At 36.2% G+C, this 22500-nt stretch overlaps 3 protein-coding genes across 3 annotated transcripts in view; all 3 read left to right on the top strand.

Moving 5' to 3' along the window:
- pnx (posterior neuron-specific homeobox) overlaps positions 1-2250 on the top strand; it is a 3204-nt gene extending 954 nt beyond the window's left edge. The window contains exon 2 of the mRNA XM_079861194.1: positions 1434-2250. Within this exon, the coding sequence (XP_079717320.1) occupies positions 1434-1852 (419 nt within the window). The 3' untranslated portion in view covers positions 1853-2250. The remainder of the gene's footprint in view (positions 1-1433) is intronic.
- Positions 2251-3890: 1640 nt separating this feature from the next.
- Positions 3891-19371, top strand: aebp1a (AE binding protein 1a). The gene is made up of 20 exons (XM_079860330.1): positions 3891-4461; positions 6094-6351; positions 6432-6488; positions 7194-7271; positions 7350-7433; positions 7699-7761; positions 7866-7925; positions 8425-8502; positions 8892-9001; positions 10337-10476; positions 10567-10651; positions 11404-11548; positions 12729-12808; positions 12972-13095; positions 13770-13966; positions 14067-14240; positions 15575-15959; positions 17239-17378; positions 17533-17632; positions 18783-19371. The coding sequence occupies exons 1-20, from the start codon at positions 4182-4184 to the stop codon at positions 19274-19276; spliced, it is 3132 nt and encodes a 1043-aa protein (XP_079716456.1). The 5' UTR covers positions 3891-4181; the 3' UTR covers positions 19277-19371.
- Positions 19372-20571: 1200 nt separating this feature from the next.
- ykt6 (YKT6 v-SNARE homolog) overlaps positions 20572-22500 on the top strand; it is a 6683-nt gene continuing 4754 nt past the window's right edge. The window contains exon 1 of the mRNA XM_079862314.1: positions 20572-20842. The gene's annotated coding sequence lies outside the window, so the exon portion shown is untranslated. The remainder of the gene's footprint in view (positions 20843-22500) is intronic.

Here is a 22500-nt window from a genome sequence, read left to right as displayed (position 1 = left end):
TCTGTAATTGTATTTTCACTAGTGAAATGTTACCATAGGCTGCCATTCAAAATCAATTGTTGATATCAAGAATTGATTTCTTACTAGTTGAAATTCCAGTTTCACATATCAGAAATACAATTCTTACTAGTAAAAATATTTATTTTTGATATCAAGAATTCAATTGTCACTAGTTGAAATGTTTATTCTTGATATCAACAATTGAATTGCTATTAGTAACAATGTTCATTTTTGATATCAATTATTCCATTTTCACTAGTGACAATGTTAATTTCTGATATCATGAATGTGATTGTTACTAGTAAGAAAGCCATTTTAGATATCTGAAATTATATTGATATATCAGAAATACAGATTTTACTAGTAGCAATTCAATTGTTGATATCAAGAAAATACATTTCTATGGCAAGCCATTTTAGCTTAAATTGTACCCAGCGTTACTCGTCGTAATTGCATTTTTACTAGTAAGAATTAAATTTGAGAGCTCTACAATTCAATTCGTACTAGTAACAATTCCAATTAGAGAGCTCTACAAATTAATTTTTACTAGTCATATGTCTCCAATTCAATTGTAGAACTCCGTAATTAAAAATGAATGGAAGTCATTCCATTCATTTTTAATTACGGAGTTCTACAATTGAATTGTTATTAGTAAGAATGCAATTGCAGAGCTCTTTAATTCAATTCTTATTAGTAACAATTCCAATTGGAGAGCTCTCTAATTCAGTTGTTACTAGTAAGAATGCAATTGCAGAGCTCTTTAATTCAATTACAGAGCTCTGCAATTATACATATCTTTAATTCGTTTTTTTACTAGTAACAATTCAATTGTAGAGCTCTGTAATTAAAAATGAATGGAAGTCAATGGAGACATATGACTAGTAAAAATTCATTTGTAGAGCTCTCTAATTGGAATTGTTACTAGTAAGAATTGAATTGTAGAGCTCTCAAATTTAATTCTTACTAGTAAAAATGCAATTACGACGAGTAACGCTGGGTACAATTTAAGCTAAACTGGCTTGCCATACAATTCAACTAGTGACAATTGAATTCTTGATATCAGTAATTCGCATTTTTACTAGTAACAATGTAATTATTGATATCAAAAATGATATTTCTACTAGTAAGAAATCAATTCTTGATATCAACAATTGATTTTGAATGGCAGCCTATGGTGACATTTCACTAGTGAAAATATAATTACAGATATCAAGAATTCAATTGTTGATATCAAGGAAGTAAATTGTTGATATCAAAAATGTAATTCTTGATATCAACAATTCATATCCTGGAAATTTGAACTCACTAACGATTTCATAACTTAATGGGAATATTAGCAAAAAAAAATTATAGCTGGGGTGCCACAATACAATTTAAATGAAATAATTCACACACTGATTATAATGTTGTAATGGAAATTTCTCACATTTCAGTAAATAAAGACACTTCCAAGACAACTTCACCTCAGGACATCCCCAGCATTTCAGGCACAAAGGGAAAGTCAAAGCGGATCCGCACCGCGTTCACACTGGATCAGCTGCGCATCCTGGAGCGAAGCTTCCAGAACAGCCACTATCTGTCCGTGTTCGAGCGCCACTGCATCGCCTCAGCCCTCCGTCTGTCTGAAACACAGGTCAAGATCTGGTTCCAGAACCGGCGCACCAAATGGAAGAAGGAACAAGAAGGTCAAGAAGGAGAGGAGCAGAACCATTGTGCACCTCCTGCCTTTGCGCAGAACTCTTTTCTGTACGCACTACCTGGACATCACGCAAATCCTGTGCATTATTACCCAGCACCACACACACCTTACCTGAACCCATCTTACCATCACCAGACCCTCATGATGTTCTGATCGACTTTGCATGATGCCATCAGAGAACATTTTTAGTGTGTAGTTCAAGTGTTAAAGAACAGAAACCGTATGCTGATCTAAAGAACCAGTAACTTTTTTAATCTGTCCATATTAAATCTCAAGAAAGTTCAAAAGTGCTCAAAAGAACCAAGAAAGTGAATGAACAACAGCTATATATTTAATGTGATATTTAATTTTTTTAAATCCTTGACATAATATTTATAATGCCTTTGACAATTATATTTATACCTCATTTTAAATGCAAGTAATTGAAATATTACAATAAAGTTTATATTTTTGCACTTTCGACTATCTTGTTTTGCCATTTCAGAAAGTTATATGTAAGGTCAATGGAAACACAATATATTTTGTTATAAATTAAATGCTTATGAAACATGCGTGGTCTTTCACTCATATTTCCCAAAATATGATGCTGATCTAAAATCAGTCTTGATTTAGACTTGATGAAATAAGTTAATATATATATATATATGTGCACGCCAAGTGTTATGGAAACGGAAAGTCTCAAACGAGCAGCAGATTCATTTACAGATGGAGGGCAGAAAGAAAGGAAATCAGATGATAAGAGCAGAACTGAGTCACGGCTACAGTCTCCTGGCTCATGATGGAAGAAGATGATGAATATGAGCAAACGTTTTAAATGACTCCAACAGAAACACATCTGTCTGTAATTCAGCACATGGATCTGATTAACGTCAGATGTCCGTTGGCACCATCAATAAATAGTTGCTTTTTCATGGTTTGTGAAAGAACCGTGTAGAAGATTCTTTCATTTCCCACATTCTGATTCAGTTTGCTTCATGCAAGTCTAACCAGGAATTGAGTCATAAATGTGTTGGTCTCAATAATATGTATATATAAGCTCTACAAGACAAAGTTGAGAGCAAACATGTTTGACAACCATTGAAGGTTAAGAGAAGAAATATGAAGAAACAACCACTGATTGAGTGTGTTTTTCCAAAATCAGGAAGGCGGAGCTGTGCCATTTCTGCAAACTACACTCTCTTCAAAGACTTTTAGACCTTATTTGGTACTGAGTGGCTTTTGTATTACAAAAATTGTTTGTAATAAAAGCAAAAAAAAAAAAAAAAGATGATCTGCCTTTGTACCTTCTGCTGAAACTCAATTCAATTCAAGAAGTCTCTTCTGCTCACCAAGGCTGCATTTATTTAATAGAAAATACAGTAAAAACAGTAATGTTGTGAAATTAATTACAGAAAATTAATACAGTTTTCTATTTGAATATATTATAAAATATAATTTACTCCTGTGATCAAAGCTGAATTTTCAGCATCATTACTCCAGTCTTCAGTGTCACATGATTCAGAAATCATTCTAATATGATGATTTGCTTCCTAATTTTGATCAGTTATCATTGGTGTTTCATTTGTATCATTAATACTGCTTTTTTTTCCACTTAAAAACTGAGGTGCATAAGCTCAGATTAAACTATCTCTCAGTTTCAAAAATAAATACAATACCTGTCCTAACTAAAAGAAAACAAGTTGAGAAATAGATTGAATCCAATATTTGGTGATAATATAGTATAACAAGTATATAACAATATTTTTGACCAGGAACATCACAAGTGTAACAAGGTGTGTGGAAAAAAATCCCAACACAGTACAAAAATGATCCAAAACGTTTTTGAAAGGTATAGTTAAACCCTGTGTAAGAGAAATCAGTAAGTTTTAGTCCAATGCAATAACATTACCTAACAAATCCGGGTTCAAATAACCCAAAAACACAATATAAGGGTTAAATCTTCACCTCAAACTTTTGAATGGTAGTGTATTAAGGTTTCCACAAAATATTACGCAGCAAAGACTGTCTTACTTTTCCTCAAACCTTTGAACACAAGTGTACATTCTCTCTCTCTCTCTCTCTCTCTCTCTCTCTCTCTCTCTCTCTCTCTCTCTCTCTCTCTCTCTCTCTCTCTCTCTCTCTCTCTCTCTCTCTCTCTCTCTCTCTCTCTCTCTCTCTCTCTCTCTCTCTCTCTCTCTCTCTCAGTCTCCTCCTCTTTCTCTCGGTGGGTTTGTCCTGCTCCTCACTCTCTCAGAGGGGGATGTCAGAGGAATTCCATTCCACTGAAAGAAGGAAAAACAGCCACAATCCCGTTACATCTGACTTCCACACCAGCTTCATTGATACCATCTCCAGCAGATAATCCAAGAATATCCAAACATCTACTTTTCAAAGACAGCCTGACGAGTTCAAACTAGCCAGTTTTTGCTTTTCCAGCTGTCGCACACTTACCATTCAAAGAGAGACCATCTCTAAACTGCAGTATTGGTGTAGAAGGTCCCAGATGACCATGCAGGCACCGAGAGTTTCTCTGTACGCAACCTTATTTGCCCTCTGCTGGATTTTGACATTTGTTATCAATGAAGAGTTGGTTAATGCTGCCAAGTCCAAACAGAGGACCAGAAGCGTCCAAATGAGGCAAAACAGCGGCATTATTTCAAAAAGAGAAGATCTACATGATGGATTTTCAGAAGACACTCAGATGGACGAGCCTGGAGCAGAAGAAGTGGCTGAAAAAGAGAAACCAAAGGGGAAAAAAAAGACATCTGAAGAGTTATTAGCTGGTAAGTTGCTTGCTCAACATTGAATAAGCCATTTCGACTGTATGTGAAGATGTTTTTGGTGTTTGCAGACCAGTTTCATGTAGGATAGGAAGGCTGTGGTTTGTCATAATGACAGATATCTGGCTCAGCCAGAAGCTTTACTGGCTCCTTTGAGGTTATGCAACATTTTTTGTGAAACCATGACTGGTCAGTCCACTGACACACTTTCTGCTGTCGTTTTTTCTTCCTTTTGTCTTTCATTTGGGGGGGAAAAAAACATGAAGGAGGCATGTGGGAATGAAATTACAGTGTTGGGCTAGCAAAAGGGTTGAATGAGAATTACAGATGGTTTCTGAAAACACTACGGGTTTTGAATACGAAAACAAACATTCTGTGGGCTTCTCTCTGCTTCTCCGTTCTGCTCACGTCAGAGTCCTGTGAGACGGGAAGAGAGACAGAGCCGACATTTGGTTTGAATTGAAGCACTCAAGAGTTATCGGATCTGTTTGAGACGGCTGTGTGTGTGATGTGACAGCTTTCCTTCAGTCGGGCAGCGCGGACTGAAAACTGTCAACAGGAGGAAGTTGCACAGCATCCGCAGGGAAAATTTTATCGGTCTTTTGTAGCTCGGAAGATCTCAATCATCTTGTAGGATTAGCTTTGTCTCAGATGTTTCTCCTAAAATTTCTGAGGACAAAAACAGACCAAAATGAGTCAATAGTTGTCATCCAGTAAAGAGTAAAAAGCTGTTAAATAAATAAAACTCAAATGTTTGAGTTCAAATTGAGATCTCAGTTTGAGACATCAACTCTATAGAGGAGAAATCTGTAGAAACTGATTTTTTTAAAGTTGTAAAAACAAAGATTATTGGAGTGTTTTACAAGAAAATACTAGACTTTCTACTTCAAAATGTAATGTTTAATTCAATGTGTTACTTGTTGTTTCTTTGTAATTATTTGTGGAATTCACTGGCAATTTCTAAAGCAAAAGTCTCCATTTCCACTGTTTATTTAATCTCATTGCTTTCAAGGAGAAACAACATTACAGATATTAAAGAGACCTCTTTGGTAACTCTGTGCAGATGTTAAATCTTTAAACATAAGCTTGTGTAATAATTCATATCTGATAGGAGGGATGACTTCCAGTCCAAGCAGTGATTTATTTGTGTTTCCATGGTCTGGATTTAATCTGATAGTATTTCAAATGTTGCTTCCACCATCAGAGTGGTTTCAGTAGTTTATGACAGCCGTAAAACTTTATAAAAGCTTCTCTTTGATTTGTTAAATTTGAACAACTACGAGTTTGACTCAAAGCCGTCGTCTAAATAGGCAACATGTCAGTGTGACATCTTTATGTGTGAATAAAACAGGCGACTGTACAAAAGAAAAGCACAAAAGGGACCAATATGTTTCTTTCTATTTTATTTATCTGAAGGAACTTTAAGACAAACATCTGAGCAACATTTTGCTCTGGGTTTATGGAAAAGCATCATATCTTTAACATAAATGCACAAGACTAATATGGAAGTGTTCTTTTGCATCAAAAAAAGATTAAGCTGAAACTTTTCCTTAAAGCTTTCATCCTCTGCCGTACATCATTAGATTAATGTTGATGTCTTTACGTATTTATATCATTCTCCCATTTATTGTCTAGCCAAGGCAAAGAAGGCGGCAGAGAAGGAAGCCAAAGCCAAGAAACCGAAGCCCACCAAAAAACCCAAACCTCCAAAACCAACAAAGAAACCCAAACCCCCAAAGCCCACCAAGAAGCCAAAGCCTCCAAAACCCACCAAAAAGCCGAAAGCATTGAAGCCCACCACAACGCCAACAACCAGAGAAACTAAACCAACCAGAAAGTCAACCATGGAGGAAGAGGAGGAGAAACTGCTCTTGGAGCTGGGATGGGACACGTGTATGTTTATACAATATTCATGCACATTACTATTTTAAAGTGAATCCTATGTGGTCTTTAAATACAGTTTCTATGCTTAGTATTTCCAACAGTACCACCAAAGACAGAGATGAAGAAACCCATTGGCCCAGATCATGGTATGGCAACATGTCCAACACATTGCAAAACATGTCAAAGGTGAAGTGTGTCAGACCGTTCTCCAATCCCAAGTAAGTAAGACTTTTGAGCTTGTTTTAGCCTTCAGATCTCAGTTTTGTGGAAGTCTTCTTACACAGATTCTGAGTGGGCCTAATTATAAGTCATTGGTACATTGACTTCCCGAGGAGTGTAAACAATGTGGTAAAAAAACAAAAATCCCACAGACTTATATTGAAGAACAGATCTGAGACCAAAGCATCAGAGACTTGGAGAAGAAACCACCTAGAAATCCTCAGCATCACGCTGGTGCCGAAATGACACACTTCACCTTTCATTCCCTTTAATTACATATTTATAGAAGCCCATTCCCACCACATACAGAAAAAAAGTGATCATAATTATGATATAAAAACTCATGACATTCTAAGTCATATTGATGAGATGAAAAGTCTAATTTTGACATACTATGGATGTTACTATGACTTACGTCAAGGAAATGTTCAATTTTATCACTTTGCAAACATTATGTGACACTTTTGAATGTTTTCTGAACATTCTGAAACAACTTTGAATGAACATTCTATTAACGTTACTGGAAGAATGTTTGTTCATAACACTAACGTTAGCCAAAGTTCTGGGAACATTCCCTGTTAGCTGGGTAGTCACAATATTTCTCTTTGGTTATCTCTGTTTTTGTCTTACAGTAGACGAACACAGCAAGAAAGACACCATGACTCCACCCTCAATCAAAGAGCATGACACGGATTACTGGGACGCCCGACGTATGTTTGAAGCAATGTACATTAGCATCAAATTCTCAAAATAATATACTATTAATAAACTATTTTATCACTTGATAGATGACGTTCAAGAGCCCGACCTCATCCCTAAAGTCAAGGAGCCACCCAGGACTGATGACCCAAGTATATACTTACCAATCCCAGGTAACAAAACTTGAAAAGTCTGGAAAAGTTGGTACTTGTAACAAAAAAGAAACCATAGCAACATGCTAAAAACCACAGCAACAGCAACACTCACCAACAACACCATAGGATCTCTATAGGATCAAGTGTTGCAAAAGCAAACATCACACATGCAATTTCATTTATGCACTAATGTGAAAATGCAAATAGCATATGAGCAAGGAATGCAATGCATGAATGAATGCAAATAAATACCATGTTATGTTCTCTATTACTCACTATCTAGAGGAAACCACTACCACCCCTCGAACAATCGCCCCTTGGTATGAGGAATATGATTATTCTGACTGTACGTTTGCACCATTTCAATCTTTCTCAAAGAGCTTGAATCTGTCATAATGTTTTGAATGCATAGAATATTTTTATACTAATTTGCTCTCTCTGAATAACCAGTGGCAGCAAAGAAGCTGGAAGAAGAGCTAGAAAGAGCGAGAAAGGCCAAAGAGGAGAAGGGTCTGTAAATCAGTGTAATGTTTGTTCAAGTGAAAGAGAATGGGCTTTATTGCATGCATATGTTGACCAGCAGAGTTGTAGTGAAAATGCCATTGTTATTTATTCATTAGAAAGCATGTAGCTGTTCTGTTTGTATTTTTGTGTCTTTTAAATGTTTTTACTATATGACAAAAAAATCTATAATTTCAGCAATACATGCTTAATGCATGCTTAATAGTTTTGAAAATGTCAATGTAAAACTGTAAATAATGTTGCAATGCAAAACAGGCAGCAGTTTCTTTTAAAAAAAAACATTTTGGGCTGAAACGTGTTCTTGACAAGCTTTGCGAGATTCATAAATAACCTTTGTGAGTTTATTTATTGTGAAATAAGTGCAAGTTTTAGCACATTTCTCTCTCTGAGTTGTGCAGGCATTTATTCAATAAGTAAAAACAACAAAGATGTACCTGTTTCTGAAGTCTCTCAGTATGACGCTCAGTCTCTCCATTCCCTTACACAGCGGAAAAACTACGGAAGATGTGGGAAGAGGAGGAGGAGGAGAAGAGAAAGCAGACGCCTCCTCATGCCGAGCCAAAGAGTGAGTATTTATGGAAAACAGCCACAAATCACATTATAATCAGAGCAAAAACACACAGTCTCTCATGGAAGTGGGTATTTGTGAATGCAGAAGTGGTTTTCTGTGAGTTCAGTGAGCAAACTCTGAGCTGAGAGCAGTAAATGCCAGAACCGACATGTTCTTCCCCCACAGTGATTTTGGTTTCCAGCTGGAGTTTCTGGCTTTTTGGACCAGAACCACTGTTGGCTTCAGCTTCAGCCTTTGTTCAGCACAAATGGTTTTCCTCTGTAAAAAAAAATGAGAGATATTCAGTGTCTGAAATACATCTGCTCAGAGAAAGCTGTCAGTGCTCTTATCATAGGATTTAAGAGCCTTTAAGAAAGAATGATACAGTGTTTCTGGTCCCTCAGAGTGTCCTCCTCTAGGCATGGAGTCCCATCGAGTGGAGGACGATCAGATACTGGCGTCTTCGATGTCTCATCATGGATTTTCAGCTCTGAGAGGACGTCTGAACATGCAGGTACATACATAGTCAAACCATATTACAGTTTCATAAGAATTCAAATATTGTGTGAGGATAATAGATAGGATCATATATTTCAAAATACTTGAAAATATTCCAGTGCTTAATCACTGCAAACTTACTTAGTACAAATATCTAAACATTCTTGAATCAGGAAACATTTGAGATGGAAAAGGTTTGTTTTCTGAAGAAGAAAAAAGTTAAAAGTTTTAAAACAAGAGAAAAAATAATTTATTTTATTTTATTTGTTTTAAGCAAAAACTTGCTTAATTTAGATATTTTCAGAAAACAAGACTTAATATCTCATGTAATATTTGTTCTCACGTAAATGTATCTTGAAGAATGTGGAGATATTGGTACTGGAAAACAAGAACGCTGAGTAAGAAAATATTATTTTGCAATGTTCAAATCAAATTCATGCCAAAACTAGCCAATGCTTTGCACAAATATCTGAAGTAAAATTTGCAAAAAGAAGAAGATGAGAAGATTAAATACAAATTTAAGCTGTTTTTATAACAAATTGTAACAATAAATAAAGAGCTGTATAGAAGAAGAAGAAGAAGAAGAAGAAGAAGAAGAAGAAGAAGAAGAAGAAGAAGAAGAAGAAGAAGAAGAAGAAGAAAAAGGCCTGGCTTAAACCAGTCTAAGTGGTTTGCTGGTCTTTTTAAAGCTGGTTTAGTTGGTCAGCCTAAAACATCAAATTAGCGGAAACTAGCTTGGTGAACCACTAAGACTTAAGCAAGATAATTCAATAATTTAATCATAAATTTAAGCAGAAAACAGATTATTTCACAAACTATAGCAAAGACTTTATATATAGAAAGTCGGTGCACTCACATTACTGTGAATGGGAGAAAGTGCAATATGGCGGGAAAAGTCCCGCCTTAATATGAACCAATCACCAATTAAGCTCCGACTGAGCACTTAAAAAAAGCTGTTTCTTTGTCACGATTTGAGCATTTAGAAACAAAATATATGAGACAGTTGTCAGATTTAATTGATTTCAAATAGGAAATTGAAGCTTGGTGAACCGCTTTGGAGAAAGTGATGTTTCCCCGTTCAAAGAGCTGTAAGCCATACTTGCATGACTGAAATAGCCGCCCAAGAGGCGTTTCAAAGATGGACAACGAGTGAAATGACTTTCCTTAAAAGGACTTTTATAGCCTACTTGTGAGAGCAGTTAAGATGGATGTCATGCATTGACACATTACGCTGTTGTGCGTAATGCAAGTTCAAGATCATGAGGGAATGATCATAAAAAATCATAAAATGATCATAAAAAATGATGCATTAAAAAAAATCGAGATTTTAAAGTGAGCTTCTGTTTTGCAGAACTCGGCTGATGAGGAGGACGTTTACGGCGGAGCGTGGTGTGCTGACACGGAGGAGAAGGAGCACTGGTTTCAGGTGGACGCCCGGCGAGAGGTGGAGTTCTCAGGGGTCATTACGCAGGGCAGGAACTCAGACTCACAGTAAGAGCGGAGGGGTTAAAACATTCAGACTTTTTCACTCGATAACAAGTGTTGCAGAAAGACAAGGAGTTGCTTCCTTCTCTCTTCCAGTAATGACTTTGTGTCGTCGTATTTCGTGGCCTTCAGTAACGACAGCCGGGAATGGACGGTGCTTCATGATGGTTACGCCGAGTGGGTCAGTTACATACACTTTATGTTAAAACGGCATAAAACTATATTATAGTCAATAGGGGTGTAACGGTACTCAAACATGACGGTTCGGTACTTACCTCGGTATTGAAGTCACGGTTCACTACGGGTTCGGTACAGCAGGGGGAGAAAACTAAACACTAAATTTATTTTTTTTAATTAAACTGTGTTTTTTTTTTTTAACAAATGTGGATCACAAAACCAGTCACAACCAGACAAAACCAGTCACAAGTCGCACGGGTTTATTTGTGGCAATAGCCAACAATACATTGTATGGGTCAAAATTATCGATTTTTCTTTTATGCCAAAAATCATTAGGATATTAAGTAAAGATCATGTTCCATGAAGATATTTTGTACATTTCCTACCGTAAATATATAAAAATGTATTTTTGTGAGTGAATGCTGCACAATCGCAAACATAAATGAACAACTCGATTTTTTATCACCCTCAGATTCCAGATGTTCAAATAGTTGTATTTCGACCAAATATTGTCATATCCTAGCAAACCATATCAATGGAAAGCTTATTTATTCATATGATGTATAAATCTCAATTTCAAAACTGTGACCTATGTGACTGGTTTTGTGGTCCAGGGTCGCATATGTTTTTAAATAAATTTTATTATAATAAAAAAATTCTTGAGAATAAAAAAAACACGAATACATGTACCGTTACACTCCTAATGTCAAGCATCTTGCATGGCCAAAACCTGTTTTTTTCTTCTTCATCCCACAGCTCTTTTATGGGAATGTGGATAAAGACACTCCAGTAATGACGGAGTTCTCGTATCCGGTGGTGGCGCGTTACATGCGTGTTCTCCCGCAGAGCTGGAACGGCAGCCTGTGCATGAGGATAGAAGCGCTCGGATGCCCATTACCCAGTAAGCACTGCAGCTCTCACCTGAGCCTGACTCATTCATTTCAATGGTGCTCACTGAGGAGCCAAATGACATCCAGCTCTATCCCTCTCAACGTCAATCTCCACTTCTGTGGATCTAATGGGTGGAGGGAATAGTGTTATGGATGGAGGGAATAGTGTTATGGGTGGAGTAGGGTGTGGTCGGACCTTCTAGCTCCACTCATTACACCCAAATTATATAGAGAGACGGGGATCTGGACTTCACGCTCCACCCATTTGTTTTGATAAACTGCTCTGAAATGCATGTTTATATGACTGGGCCATAACCAGTTTCCTTCACTGTTCTATTTCTTTATGCTGTATATAAAAAAAAGCCTGAAAAAACAAACAAACATGGTTATGGCCTTGATATATGATATTAATCCAAGAAAAAAAAACTCAGTTTTTACCACAACAAAGTCAAAATGAGCATGACATAAAATAAAAAGTAAAAATTGTGACTACGAAGACTAATTTCAATTTATGTCATAATTTAAAAATTTTAATCTCATAATTATTACTTAATTTCTCATAATTTTGACTTTTTATCTCATCATTGATTTAGTATGCATTAATTTGGATTTTTTAATCTCATAATTTTGACTTTCTCATTTGTATGACATTATTATTATGCCTTTTATCTTATAATTATGACTTTTTTACCTCCTTATGAATATGTTATAATTTTGACTTTTTCATAATAATGACTTTGTATCTCATGACTTAGTATGTCATAATTATGTCATTTTATGTCATAATTTTGACATTTTTCCTTATAATTTCAAATTTTTATGTCATAATCTTTTTTTATTTCATAATCACAGCTTTTGAATCTCATAATTATGATTAACCAAAACATTTGTTTTTCTTATGTGGTAGAAATGGGCTTCCATATCTAATTAATATTTTTCTATTTAAGAAAAATAATCATTTAAATAAAATCTTTTTCAATTTGCTTTATATTTTTAATCATATTTTGTCATGTAAGACTTAAAAAGTCTAAAATTAAGATTTTTTTGTATTATATGACAGAAATTGGCTTTCATATATAAACCATTACATATCTAAATGTGATTTCAAATAACATTTTTCAAACAAAATTTTTTTTTTCATCATATTTTTGTCATGTATGTCTATAAGCTCAAATGAGTCTCTCTCACCAGCTAGCTATCCAACTGAGAACGACGTTCCACCGACGGATGATCTCGATTACAGGCATCACAACTACAAAGAGATGAGACAGGTGAGACGTTTACAGTCACACAGGTATTCTCAAGGTCACTGAGGTCAAAGCTGAGGTTCAGATGCACGTCACAACACGACGTTTGGGCAGGTTTGTACTCTCTTTTGTAGTCTTGTGGAAGAGCTGCTGCACTGCAATTTTTCATGTATGTGTGTATAAACAGATGATGAAGGTCATAAATGAAGAATGTCCCAACATCACCAGAATATACAACATCGGAAAAAGCTCTCAAGGGCTGAAGATGTACGCCATGGAGATCTCAGATAACCCTGGAGAACATGAGACAGGTAGTTTCTAAGAGGGTGTGCTAGATCTGTGTCAACCCAACCAGTTAAACTGCAATTTTAAAGTCCCCCTGTAGTCAGTAATTCTATCCCTTAAACTTATCTTTGATCACCAAAATGACATATTTAAACGTTTTTTTCCTTGAAAAAATTGTTCATGTCGTAAAATAGCTTGAATGTAACTCTACACCCTTGCCTCATGTAGTATATACGCTTCTATGAATATGCAAATGAGCCCCGCCTCCACTCACTCACTCAGCTCAGAGAACCACTGGTGAACCACACCAGCGATTTCAAAGCGTGTTTTTAAGACTGTCTTTGGTTCACTGCAGTTTTTATGAGAAAATACTCAGCAATGGTGTCGACTTATGAATTTACACATGGTTTGTCTTAAAGCACATTAAAAACACCACATAGACACATAAACAACATTAAAAGCTTGATTTTCACCACAGGGGGACTTTAATAGAAGTTGTGCATCTGAAAGGTTATATTTCATAACTTCCTTTTTTTAAATTCTAAAACTCGTTTATTTTAAGGTTTAAATGCAAAAATGTTTTCAATGTGATCTCAAACTTTTGCACCTCACTATGTATAAATAGCCTACAGATATTTTATTGTTTAATGGGCAATTGATTGGTCAATCACTAATTTGCTCCCACCAATGTTTTTCTAAGGTGAACCAGAATTCCGGTACACAGCAGGGCTTCATGGGAATGAAGTGCTTGGCAGGGAACTTGTGCTGCTCTTGATGCAGTTCCTGTGTAAAGAATACAACGATGACAATCCGCGAGTGCGCCGCCTTGTGGAAGGAGTGCGCATCCATCTAGTGCCGTCCCTGAACCCTGACGCCTATGAGCTGGCCTTCGAGATGGTGAGACACACTTTAAACAAATAATCCCTGTTCTCGGCCCATGCCGTTTCTGTTTGTCATGTGACTCATTGTTTTCTTGGGCGGATGCTTGTTTGTCTAGGGCTCTGAAATGGGAAACTGGGCTTTGGGCCACTGGACAGAAGAGGGATACGATATTTTCCAGAATTTCCCAGACCTGAACAGTGTCCTGTGGGGTGCGGAGGACAGGGGATGGGTGCCACGGGTCGTTCCCAATCACCATATTCCCATGCCTGAGAACTTTCTCAATGGCTCTGTGAGTGGAACTGAAGAAAGAGCCCTGCCTAGACACAAAGCTGCCTTCAAGTCAACCTAGATAGATCCTACTTAAGTTTGGAAAAATCTAAATCAATCAGTAAATAGATGGGTAGATGGATAAATGGATTGCGCAGTCTATGGAAGCTTGTTTCTGCTACAGAATAAAACATTTAAAAGATAATTACGACTTTTTATCATGCAATTCAGACTTTTTTTTATCCTCACAATTGCAAGTTTATATCTTGCAATTCTGACTTTATTTCTTAGAATTGCAAGTTTAAATCACACAATTTCCGAAGTGTGATATGTAAACACAATTGTGAGAAAAAAGTGAGAATTGTGAGATAAAAAGTTGCAATTACGCTTTTTTAATTCAGTGGCAAAAACAATAGCAAACTTTTTCAATAATTTTGTTTTTCAAAATCCAGACAAATGCAACAAAGAAAAAAAATATTTTTAAATTTAAATAATGCATGGTGATATTTACAAAAATGAGATGAGAGGGGAAATTAGATTTCAGTGCTTTTGCATAGCCGCAAAACTTTTGCCTCCACAACTTCACGTTTGTTCGCAAAAGGGAAAACTATATTTCAGTGCTTTTTTGAGCGAACACGAAGTTTATTGAGATAAGGCAACAGTTTTGCGAAAGAATGCTACATTTTTGCAAGTGAATGCGAAAGCATGCATTGAAATATAATTTTTTCTCCCATCTCATATGTTTTTCTAATTTTATATTATTTATTTGAATTGATTGCAAGAGTAGTTTCATGTCTGTCTTTGTATTGTACAACTGATACTTTTTAGAGAGAGTAATCTGATTACACTGTTGAAGATGTAATTAGTAGTTAGTAATTAATTATTTTAGAGTAACTTACCCAGCACTGATTTTCTGCAATACAATTTTTCTTGTCAAGTAGCCTGCCTAAATATTGTTGCAAGGATGTTTCAGATATTTTTCACACTGTAAAAAATGCTGAGTTATTTTAACCCAATTTTGGGTCAATTGTAAAAAATGTAATTTAAAAATTTAACCCAGCGGCTGGGTTAGTCTTTATTTGACCCAAAGTTGGGTTGAAACAACCCAGCAGTTTTTAGAGGGAAAAAAAAGCTAAAACTAATTTTTGCAACAAAATAAAAAGCAAAATACACCGGACAATGAGCAAACAAAACTTTTACAGTCATTAAAGCCTAAAACTAAATCTGACCGAATCGAAGATACAATGGTGTTCATCTCGTAAACATAATTCTGACATGACTTGAAGGCAGAATAGTTCTGTCAGTTATTTATCTTCCAGAGTTTCATTTACAAAACAAACCAATCCTGCACTCTAGGTCGCAGTTGAAACAAAAGCAATCATCAGTTGGATGGAGAGGACACCGTTCGTTCTGGGCGCTAATCTCCAGGGCGGAGAGAAGATCGTCACGTACCCCTTCGACATGCAGCGTCCACCCCGGGCCACGGGCTTGGACAGCAGGGGGGGTCAGTCGGGGGTTGAGTACCACCACATGAACGAGGAGACATGGGCCAGGATTCAGCGACAGAACGAGGGCGCTCTTCGCGAGACGGCGGACGAAACCCTGTTTCGGTGGCTCGCCATGACGTACGCGCACAGTCACCTGACCCTGACGGAGAACCACCGCGGGTCCTGTCACACCGATGATATCACGGGCGGCCAGGGCATCATCAACCGGGCCAGCTGGAAGCCGGTTGTGGGCAGTACGTGATGATTATAAAATAAAAAAAACTACACTTGGGTAGATTTGGGTTAAATGGGTACTTGGGTTAAATTTTGGGTTAAATTGGGTTAAATTTTAAATTAAATAAAAAAAATTAACCCAGCGGTTGGGTTCGTCCATATTTGACCCAAATTTGGGTTAAAACAACCGTGCATCTTTTAGAGTGTAATATTTGTTATTGTTCGAGTACACATAAGCCTAGAATTAAAGTCCAATTTCACCAAAAAATGAAAATTCTGTCATTGATTCCTCACCCTCATGTCGTTCCAAACCCGCCGCAAGACTTTCATTCATCTTCAGAACACAAATGAAGATCGAATTTTTGATGAGAGTTCTGTTCCTCCATTGACAGCAACACAACTACCACTTTGACACTTCAAAAAGTTCATAAAGAGATTGTAAAACAAATCCATATGAATCGATTGGTTTAGTCTAAAATTTCTGAAGATACTCGATTACATGATGAACAGATTGAATTTAGATTTTTATTTACATATAAACATTCATCAACTCACATATCAGTTGTGAGAAACAGAAGCTTAAGCATGTTAGCTTGACGTGCGAGAACCAATGAGGTTCATTCTTGTGTTACTCAGCACGTTTGAGCTTCAGCAAGAACCAATGAGGTTCATTCTTGTGTTACGCAGCACGTTTGAGCTTCAGCAAGAACCAATGAGGTTCATTCTTGTGTTACGCAGCTCGTTTGAGCTTCAGCAAGAGGTTTTGTTCTCACACGTCAACCAGGTTCGGTTGAGCTTCTGTTTATGTTCGCTGATCAATGTTTAAATGTAAATAAAAGCCTTAATTCAATCTGTTCATCATATGAAGTGATCTTGTCTCTTTAGAAAATTTTGACTCGATTCATATGAATTAGTTTTACGATCTCTCTATGAACTTTTTGAAGCATCAAAGTGATAGTAGTGTAGCTGTCAATGGAGGGAAAGAAATCTCTTAGATTTCATTAAAAGATCTTCATTTGTGTTCCAAAGATGAACGAAAGTCTTATGGGTTTGGAACAACATGAGGGAGAGGAATTAATGACAGAATTTCCATTTTTGGGTGAACTATCCCTTTAATTTACCCAGATAACAATGAAGTGTTCCAAGAATGTTTGGCTAACGTTCCCGTTATGTAAATATTATTTCTGAATATTCTCTGAATGTTGAAAACAACAGATGCAGTAAAGACACTTACTCCCCTTTATTATCTGTAAAGGAAAAACACTCCTCTTACAATTACACTTTTCTGTGTTGCTTTAGGCATGAACGATTTCAGCTACCTGCACACCAACTGCTTTGAGATCTCCATCTTTCTTGGGTGCGATAAGTTTCCACATGAAAGCGAATTGGCGTCAGAGTGGGAAAACAACCGAGAGGCTCTGCTGGCTTTCATTGAACAGGTTACTAAACACATACAGTTCAGATCTCTGTGTGACACAGTGGCTGAAGCTCAAAGCCAGAAAGTGGACGGATGCAGAATTTATATTTCTAGACAATGCACATTGTATAACAGCAACAAAGTCTCAAAAAACGTATAATTTCTATGACCCGCAGGTGCATCGAGGCATTAAAGGAGTTGTGCGAGATGTCGGTGGGAATCTTCTAGCAAACGCCACAGTGTCAGTGGAGGGAATCAAACATGACGTCAAAACAGGTAACAGACATTCTGTCCTAATAGGTCTAAAAGGAGTAGATTAAAAATCTAAATCATGACATAAGAAGTCAGAAGTCATAATTATGACTTAAAAAGTTTAATTTATGACTTTCTATGTCATAACGGATTTTATGACCATTTTTTTAACATTTAATGTCATATTTAAGTCTGAATTTCTCATTTTTGACATAATTTCTAAATTTTAATGTCATAATTCTGACTTTTTAAGTCAGAATGCCAACTTCGTGTGTCATAATTTTGACTTTTTGGCCTGGTTTCACAGACAGGGCTTAGATTGAGCCAGGATTAAACCTTAGTTAAATTAAGACATTTAAGTAGCTTTTATAAATGTGCCTTCAAAAAAAACATTACTGGTGTGCATCTTGAGACAAAACAGGTAACAGACATTCTGTCCTAATAGGTCTAAAAGGAGTAGATTAAAAATCGAAATCATGATATAAGAAGTCATAATTATGACTTAAAAAGTTTAATTTATTACTTTCTATGTCATAACGGACTTTATGACAATTTTCTTAACATTTAATGTCATAATTCTGACTTTTTAAGTCAGAATGCCAACTTCGTGTGTCATAATTTTGACTTTTTGGCCTGGTTTCACAGACAGGGCTTAGATTGAGCCAGGATTAAACCTTAGTTAAATTAGGACATTTAAGTAGCGTTTATAAACGTGCCTTAAAAAAAAAACATTACTGGTGTGCATCTTGAGACAAAAAAATGGCACTGACATATTTTAAGATATATCAGGGCAAGTAGCTTTCTGTCAAAACAGCTCAAACATGCATTTTAGCCTTGGACTAGACTTAAGCCTTGTCTGTGAAACCGGGGGTAAATGTCATAATTATGGCTATAATTTCCACTTTTAATATCATAATTATGATTAGTAAAATCATGTTTTTTGTTGTTGTTTTTTTTGTGGAAATGAGCTTCCATATGTACATACACGTGACCATTAATCACCATCAGAGAATTGTGAACATGTTGTTCAGATATTAACTTATTCAGAGGGACTTTAAGTAAATATTTTAGGTCAAAGGGTTTTGGCTGGCAAAAAAGTTTGGGAATCCCTGCTTAGGACATATCTTTGTAGTATATTATATGCTATATTAATCCAGACTTTTACTTCTCAAAGCTGCCACTGGCGATTACTGGCGTCTTCTCAACCCAGGCGAGTATCGCGTCACTGCAAGAGCGGATGGTTATTCTTCTCAGACTCGTCTTTGCATTGTGGGCTATGATGCCAATGCTACACCCTGCAGCTTCACTCTGACCAAATCCAACTGGGCTCGTATCCGACAAATCATGAGCCAGAGTGGGAAGAGGCCAAGACTGGTTACCAACACCCCCGGAAACACAAACAACCGCGTCAGCGTCGAGAGCACAGGGGCCGCCACGGCCCCCCAGAGTGACCGTCTGCGTCGCCTACGACTGATGCGCATGCGTAAGATGAGAATGGAGAGGATGAAAGGCATCACGACAACCATGACAACCACAACGACGACTACACCTCCACCCACCACACCAGCAATGTCAACAACAGATGCCTCTTGGCTTGACTTGTGGTTTGAACTGGACACTGCACCCACTCAAGACTATAACTTTGAGTATAGAATAGATGAAGATTAGAGAAGGATTGATGTGGAATATTGCCCTCTTTAAGCATTCAGCTCATAAACTACAAATCACTCTCTCTGTGGAACAGAGTATAAAAGACAGAAAAATCATTATTATTTAATTCAAGGAGTCTTATGTGAATAGTCAGAAGAATGAGATATTACAAGTGTTGGGCAAAGTTACTTTTAAAAGTAATGCATTAGAATATTCTGTTATTCCCTAAAAAAGTCGCTAATTGTGTTACTTTGATACTTTTTATGGAAAGTAATGCGTCACATTACTTTTGTGTTACTTTTTCTCACCTGGGCTGGCCTTGCTTGTTTGTTTGTTTAAAAAAAAAACACTATTCAGCAAAATAAAAATAAGATAAAACACAAATATGTTGTTTATCTAAAAGTCGTTTTTGTTTATTCATATGGTTGAATTGGATTATCAAAAGTCAGCAGCAAAGACATTGGTTAATAAAGTTAGATTAAATGTTCACATTTAAATTCAGATATTTTGTTGTAAATTTAAAAGTAATGTATTACTTTACTAGTTACTTGGAAAAAAGTAATCTGATTTTTGCATTACTCCCAACACTGGCTATTACTATTAAAAGAAGGCAAAATTAGCTATTTCTGAGCTGTTCTCAATTTACATACTTGTGTACACGAATATTATAATGTCCACATTTTTTTCTAATAAAATGTCTCAATATAATTTTGTTATGTTGTAATTTTAATGTTATGTATAATGTGAGTCAAAATTCAATTTTATGTACATTATATGAAGCCTAGTGTATCACTTTCATGCACTTAATGAAGACATTTACATTGAGGTTAATTCAGTAGTTTAATAAGTGCATTGTGAATCCCTCATGATAAAATAAATATAAAATATATGTATTTATAAATATAAAATTAGTAAATAGTATTATATAATGCTAAAATGGTTGATGGGCTGGTTTGTAGACAGCCAGACTGGGATTTTAGCAGCAGTGCCTATATAACATAAAAAATTCTCCAGGGTTATTATGGTTTAATTTGCCTTGGCAGCTTGCATGAGTGTGGATTAGGGACATTTGTGACACTATTTATCATATCTATGCTTTATATGTCAGCTTTCAGTTTCACAAATAGGGCTTTTATTTTTCTCTTTCATGAACGTGCACCTAGAGACTTTTATTTTACGTACGTCAGCTTTCATGGGTGTTTATGAGGGACTTTTGTTTTTCTATGTCCGCTTTCATGAATGGACATGAGACTTTTATTTTGTGCACGTCAGTTAATATGGGTGTGTATGAGGGTCTTTTATTTTGAAATGCCGCTTTCTGCCAGCTAGCAAGTTTCTGTGGGGAGAAAAAAAATCCTCGGATAGTTGTGATCTGATTAAATACCTCCTGTAAACCTGGACTATCCTGGATGCCAGTGATATTATAATCCATAATACAAATAGTAATTATTTTAATTTACATCATAGCACGCCAGAGACACCGCTGTCAGTTTAGACAAATAACGTTAAATAAAAGTTGTTCTGATCTGTGTAGATTAGCTGTTAGCGGATTAGCTTCAGTCTTGGCTGTTTTATACAAAGCAGGTAAGAATGACAACTGTTTATGTATATTTATAATGTCTCATCTCACATTATCGAAACGGTTTCAGAAAGATTCATATTAAGAAAGATTATTCTGGAGACATCGGGGACTTTTAGAGCTAAGTTAGCACGAATGCTAAGCAGCTGTTAGTCATCAGCCTGTTGAACTGTATTGAACCACATCTGAATAGAGGCTAAAGTATCCTCTTTATAAACCCTCTGATAATCTGATCCGAGGTTTCCATGTATTGGGATCCTCTCTAGAGGTCCTGCATACGCTGATATGTTATGGGTGTGGTGTAGTGGGTAAAGGTCTGAGTTGGCAACTAAAAGGTTGTATGTTCAAACCCCATGAACCATTGTGTTCTTGATCATAACCAGGGGAATCTAATGGTGTCACTTTGGATCTAAGCTAAATGATTGCTAGCTATATTGTCCTGTGCCTACTGACTTATGTATAATCAGTGTAAGTCGCTTGGGATATAATCATGTGCTATACAAGGTTATTATAGGTTTGCATTTTAAAATTTGGTTTTTATTTTAATATCATTTTCAAATTTCCTATAAATTTCAGTTTGGTTTTAGTTAGTTTCATTAATGGTTTTGTTGGTTTTAGTTTCGTTTTTGTTTTGTGAACGCATTTCTATTTAGTTTTAGTATATATATATATTCAGTTTTAGTAATTTGCAGAGTTAACAGAACATTTCCACTGAAAGACATTAAAATTCAGCAAAATTTAATGTTTGCAGTTTACAATTAACTCCTCTGAAAAACTCTTAATAATAAAAAATAAAATAATTGTTTGAGGATGGACGAAGAACCAAACAAATGCAACTAAAAAGTAGAAATTATTCATTCATACTCATTCATATTAAAAATGAAATCTTGTTAAACGTGGTGTATAGGAAAAAGAAAGAGATATGCGTATGATTGTTCTTTAAGGTTATTTCTAGGATTAATCCTTTCAAACATTATTCTTGTATTGATCCATTTATGCTTTTTGTCTATATACTCATATTCAAATGTTCTATTCAGACCAGACATCTAGTATACTTCTACTCTGATAAATGTACGTCTGTTTCTGGGCTAGACATGCTATTTGTTTTTTCCGTTTTCTGCGCATTGTGGTATCTAGTCTATTATGTGTGGCAGGCCTCATATTGTTTAGCCTAGTTTCACATGAAATGGTGATCTTATCTGGAATTAAGGTACAGATCTTACTTATATATATATATATACACTCACCTAAAGGATTATTAGGAACACCTGTTCAATTTCTCATTAATGCAATTATCTAATCAACCAATCACATGGCAGTTGCTTCAATGCATTTAGGGGTGTGGTCCTGGTCAAGATAATCTCCTGAACTCCAAACTGAATGTCAGAATGGGAAAGAAAGGTGATTTAAGCAATTTTGAGCGTGGCATGGTTGTTGGTGCCAGACAGGCCAGTCTGAGTATTTCACAATCTGCTCAGTTACTGGGATTTTCACGCACAACCATTTCTAGGGTTTACAAAGAATGATGTGAAAAGGGAAAAACATCCAGTATGCGGCAGTCCTGTGGGCGAAAATGCCTTGTTGATGCTAGAGGTCAGAGGAGAATGGGCCGACTGATTCAAGCTGATAGAAGAGCAACTTTGACTGAAATAACCACTCGTTA

Source organism: Squalius cephalus (assembly GCF_949319135.1).
Source record: "Squalius cephalus genome assembly, chromosome: 24".
NCBI classification, from domain to species: Eukaryota; Metazoa; Chordata; class Actinopteri; order Cypriniformes; family Leuciscidae; genus Squalius; species Squalius cephalus.
The sequence above is the reverse complement of the archived record's forward strand: the minus strand, read 5'-3'. Positions and strand labels throughout refer to the sequence as shown.

Coding starts and splice junctions, on each gene's coding strand:
- aebp1a (XM_079860330.1), top strand. CDS start 4,182: ATGACCATGCAGGCACCGAGAGTTTCTCTGTACGCAACCTTATTTGCC. Junction 4,462..6,093: donor ATCTGAAGAGTTATTAGCTG/GTAAGTTGCTTG, acceptor TTTATTGTCTAG/CCAAGGCAAAGAAGGCGGCA. Junction 6,489..7,193: donor ACCCATTGGCCCAGATCATG/GTATGGCAACAT, acceptor TTTGTCTTACAG/TAGACGAACACAGCAAGAAA.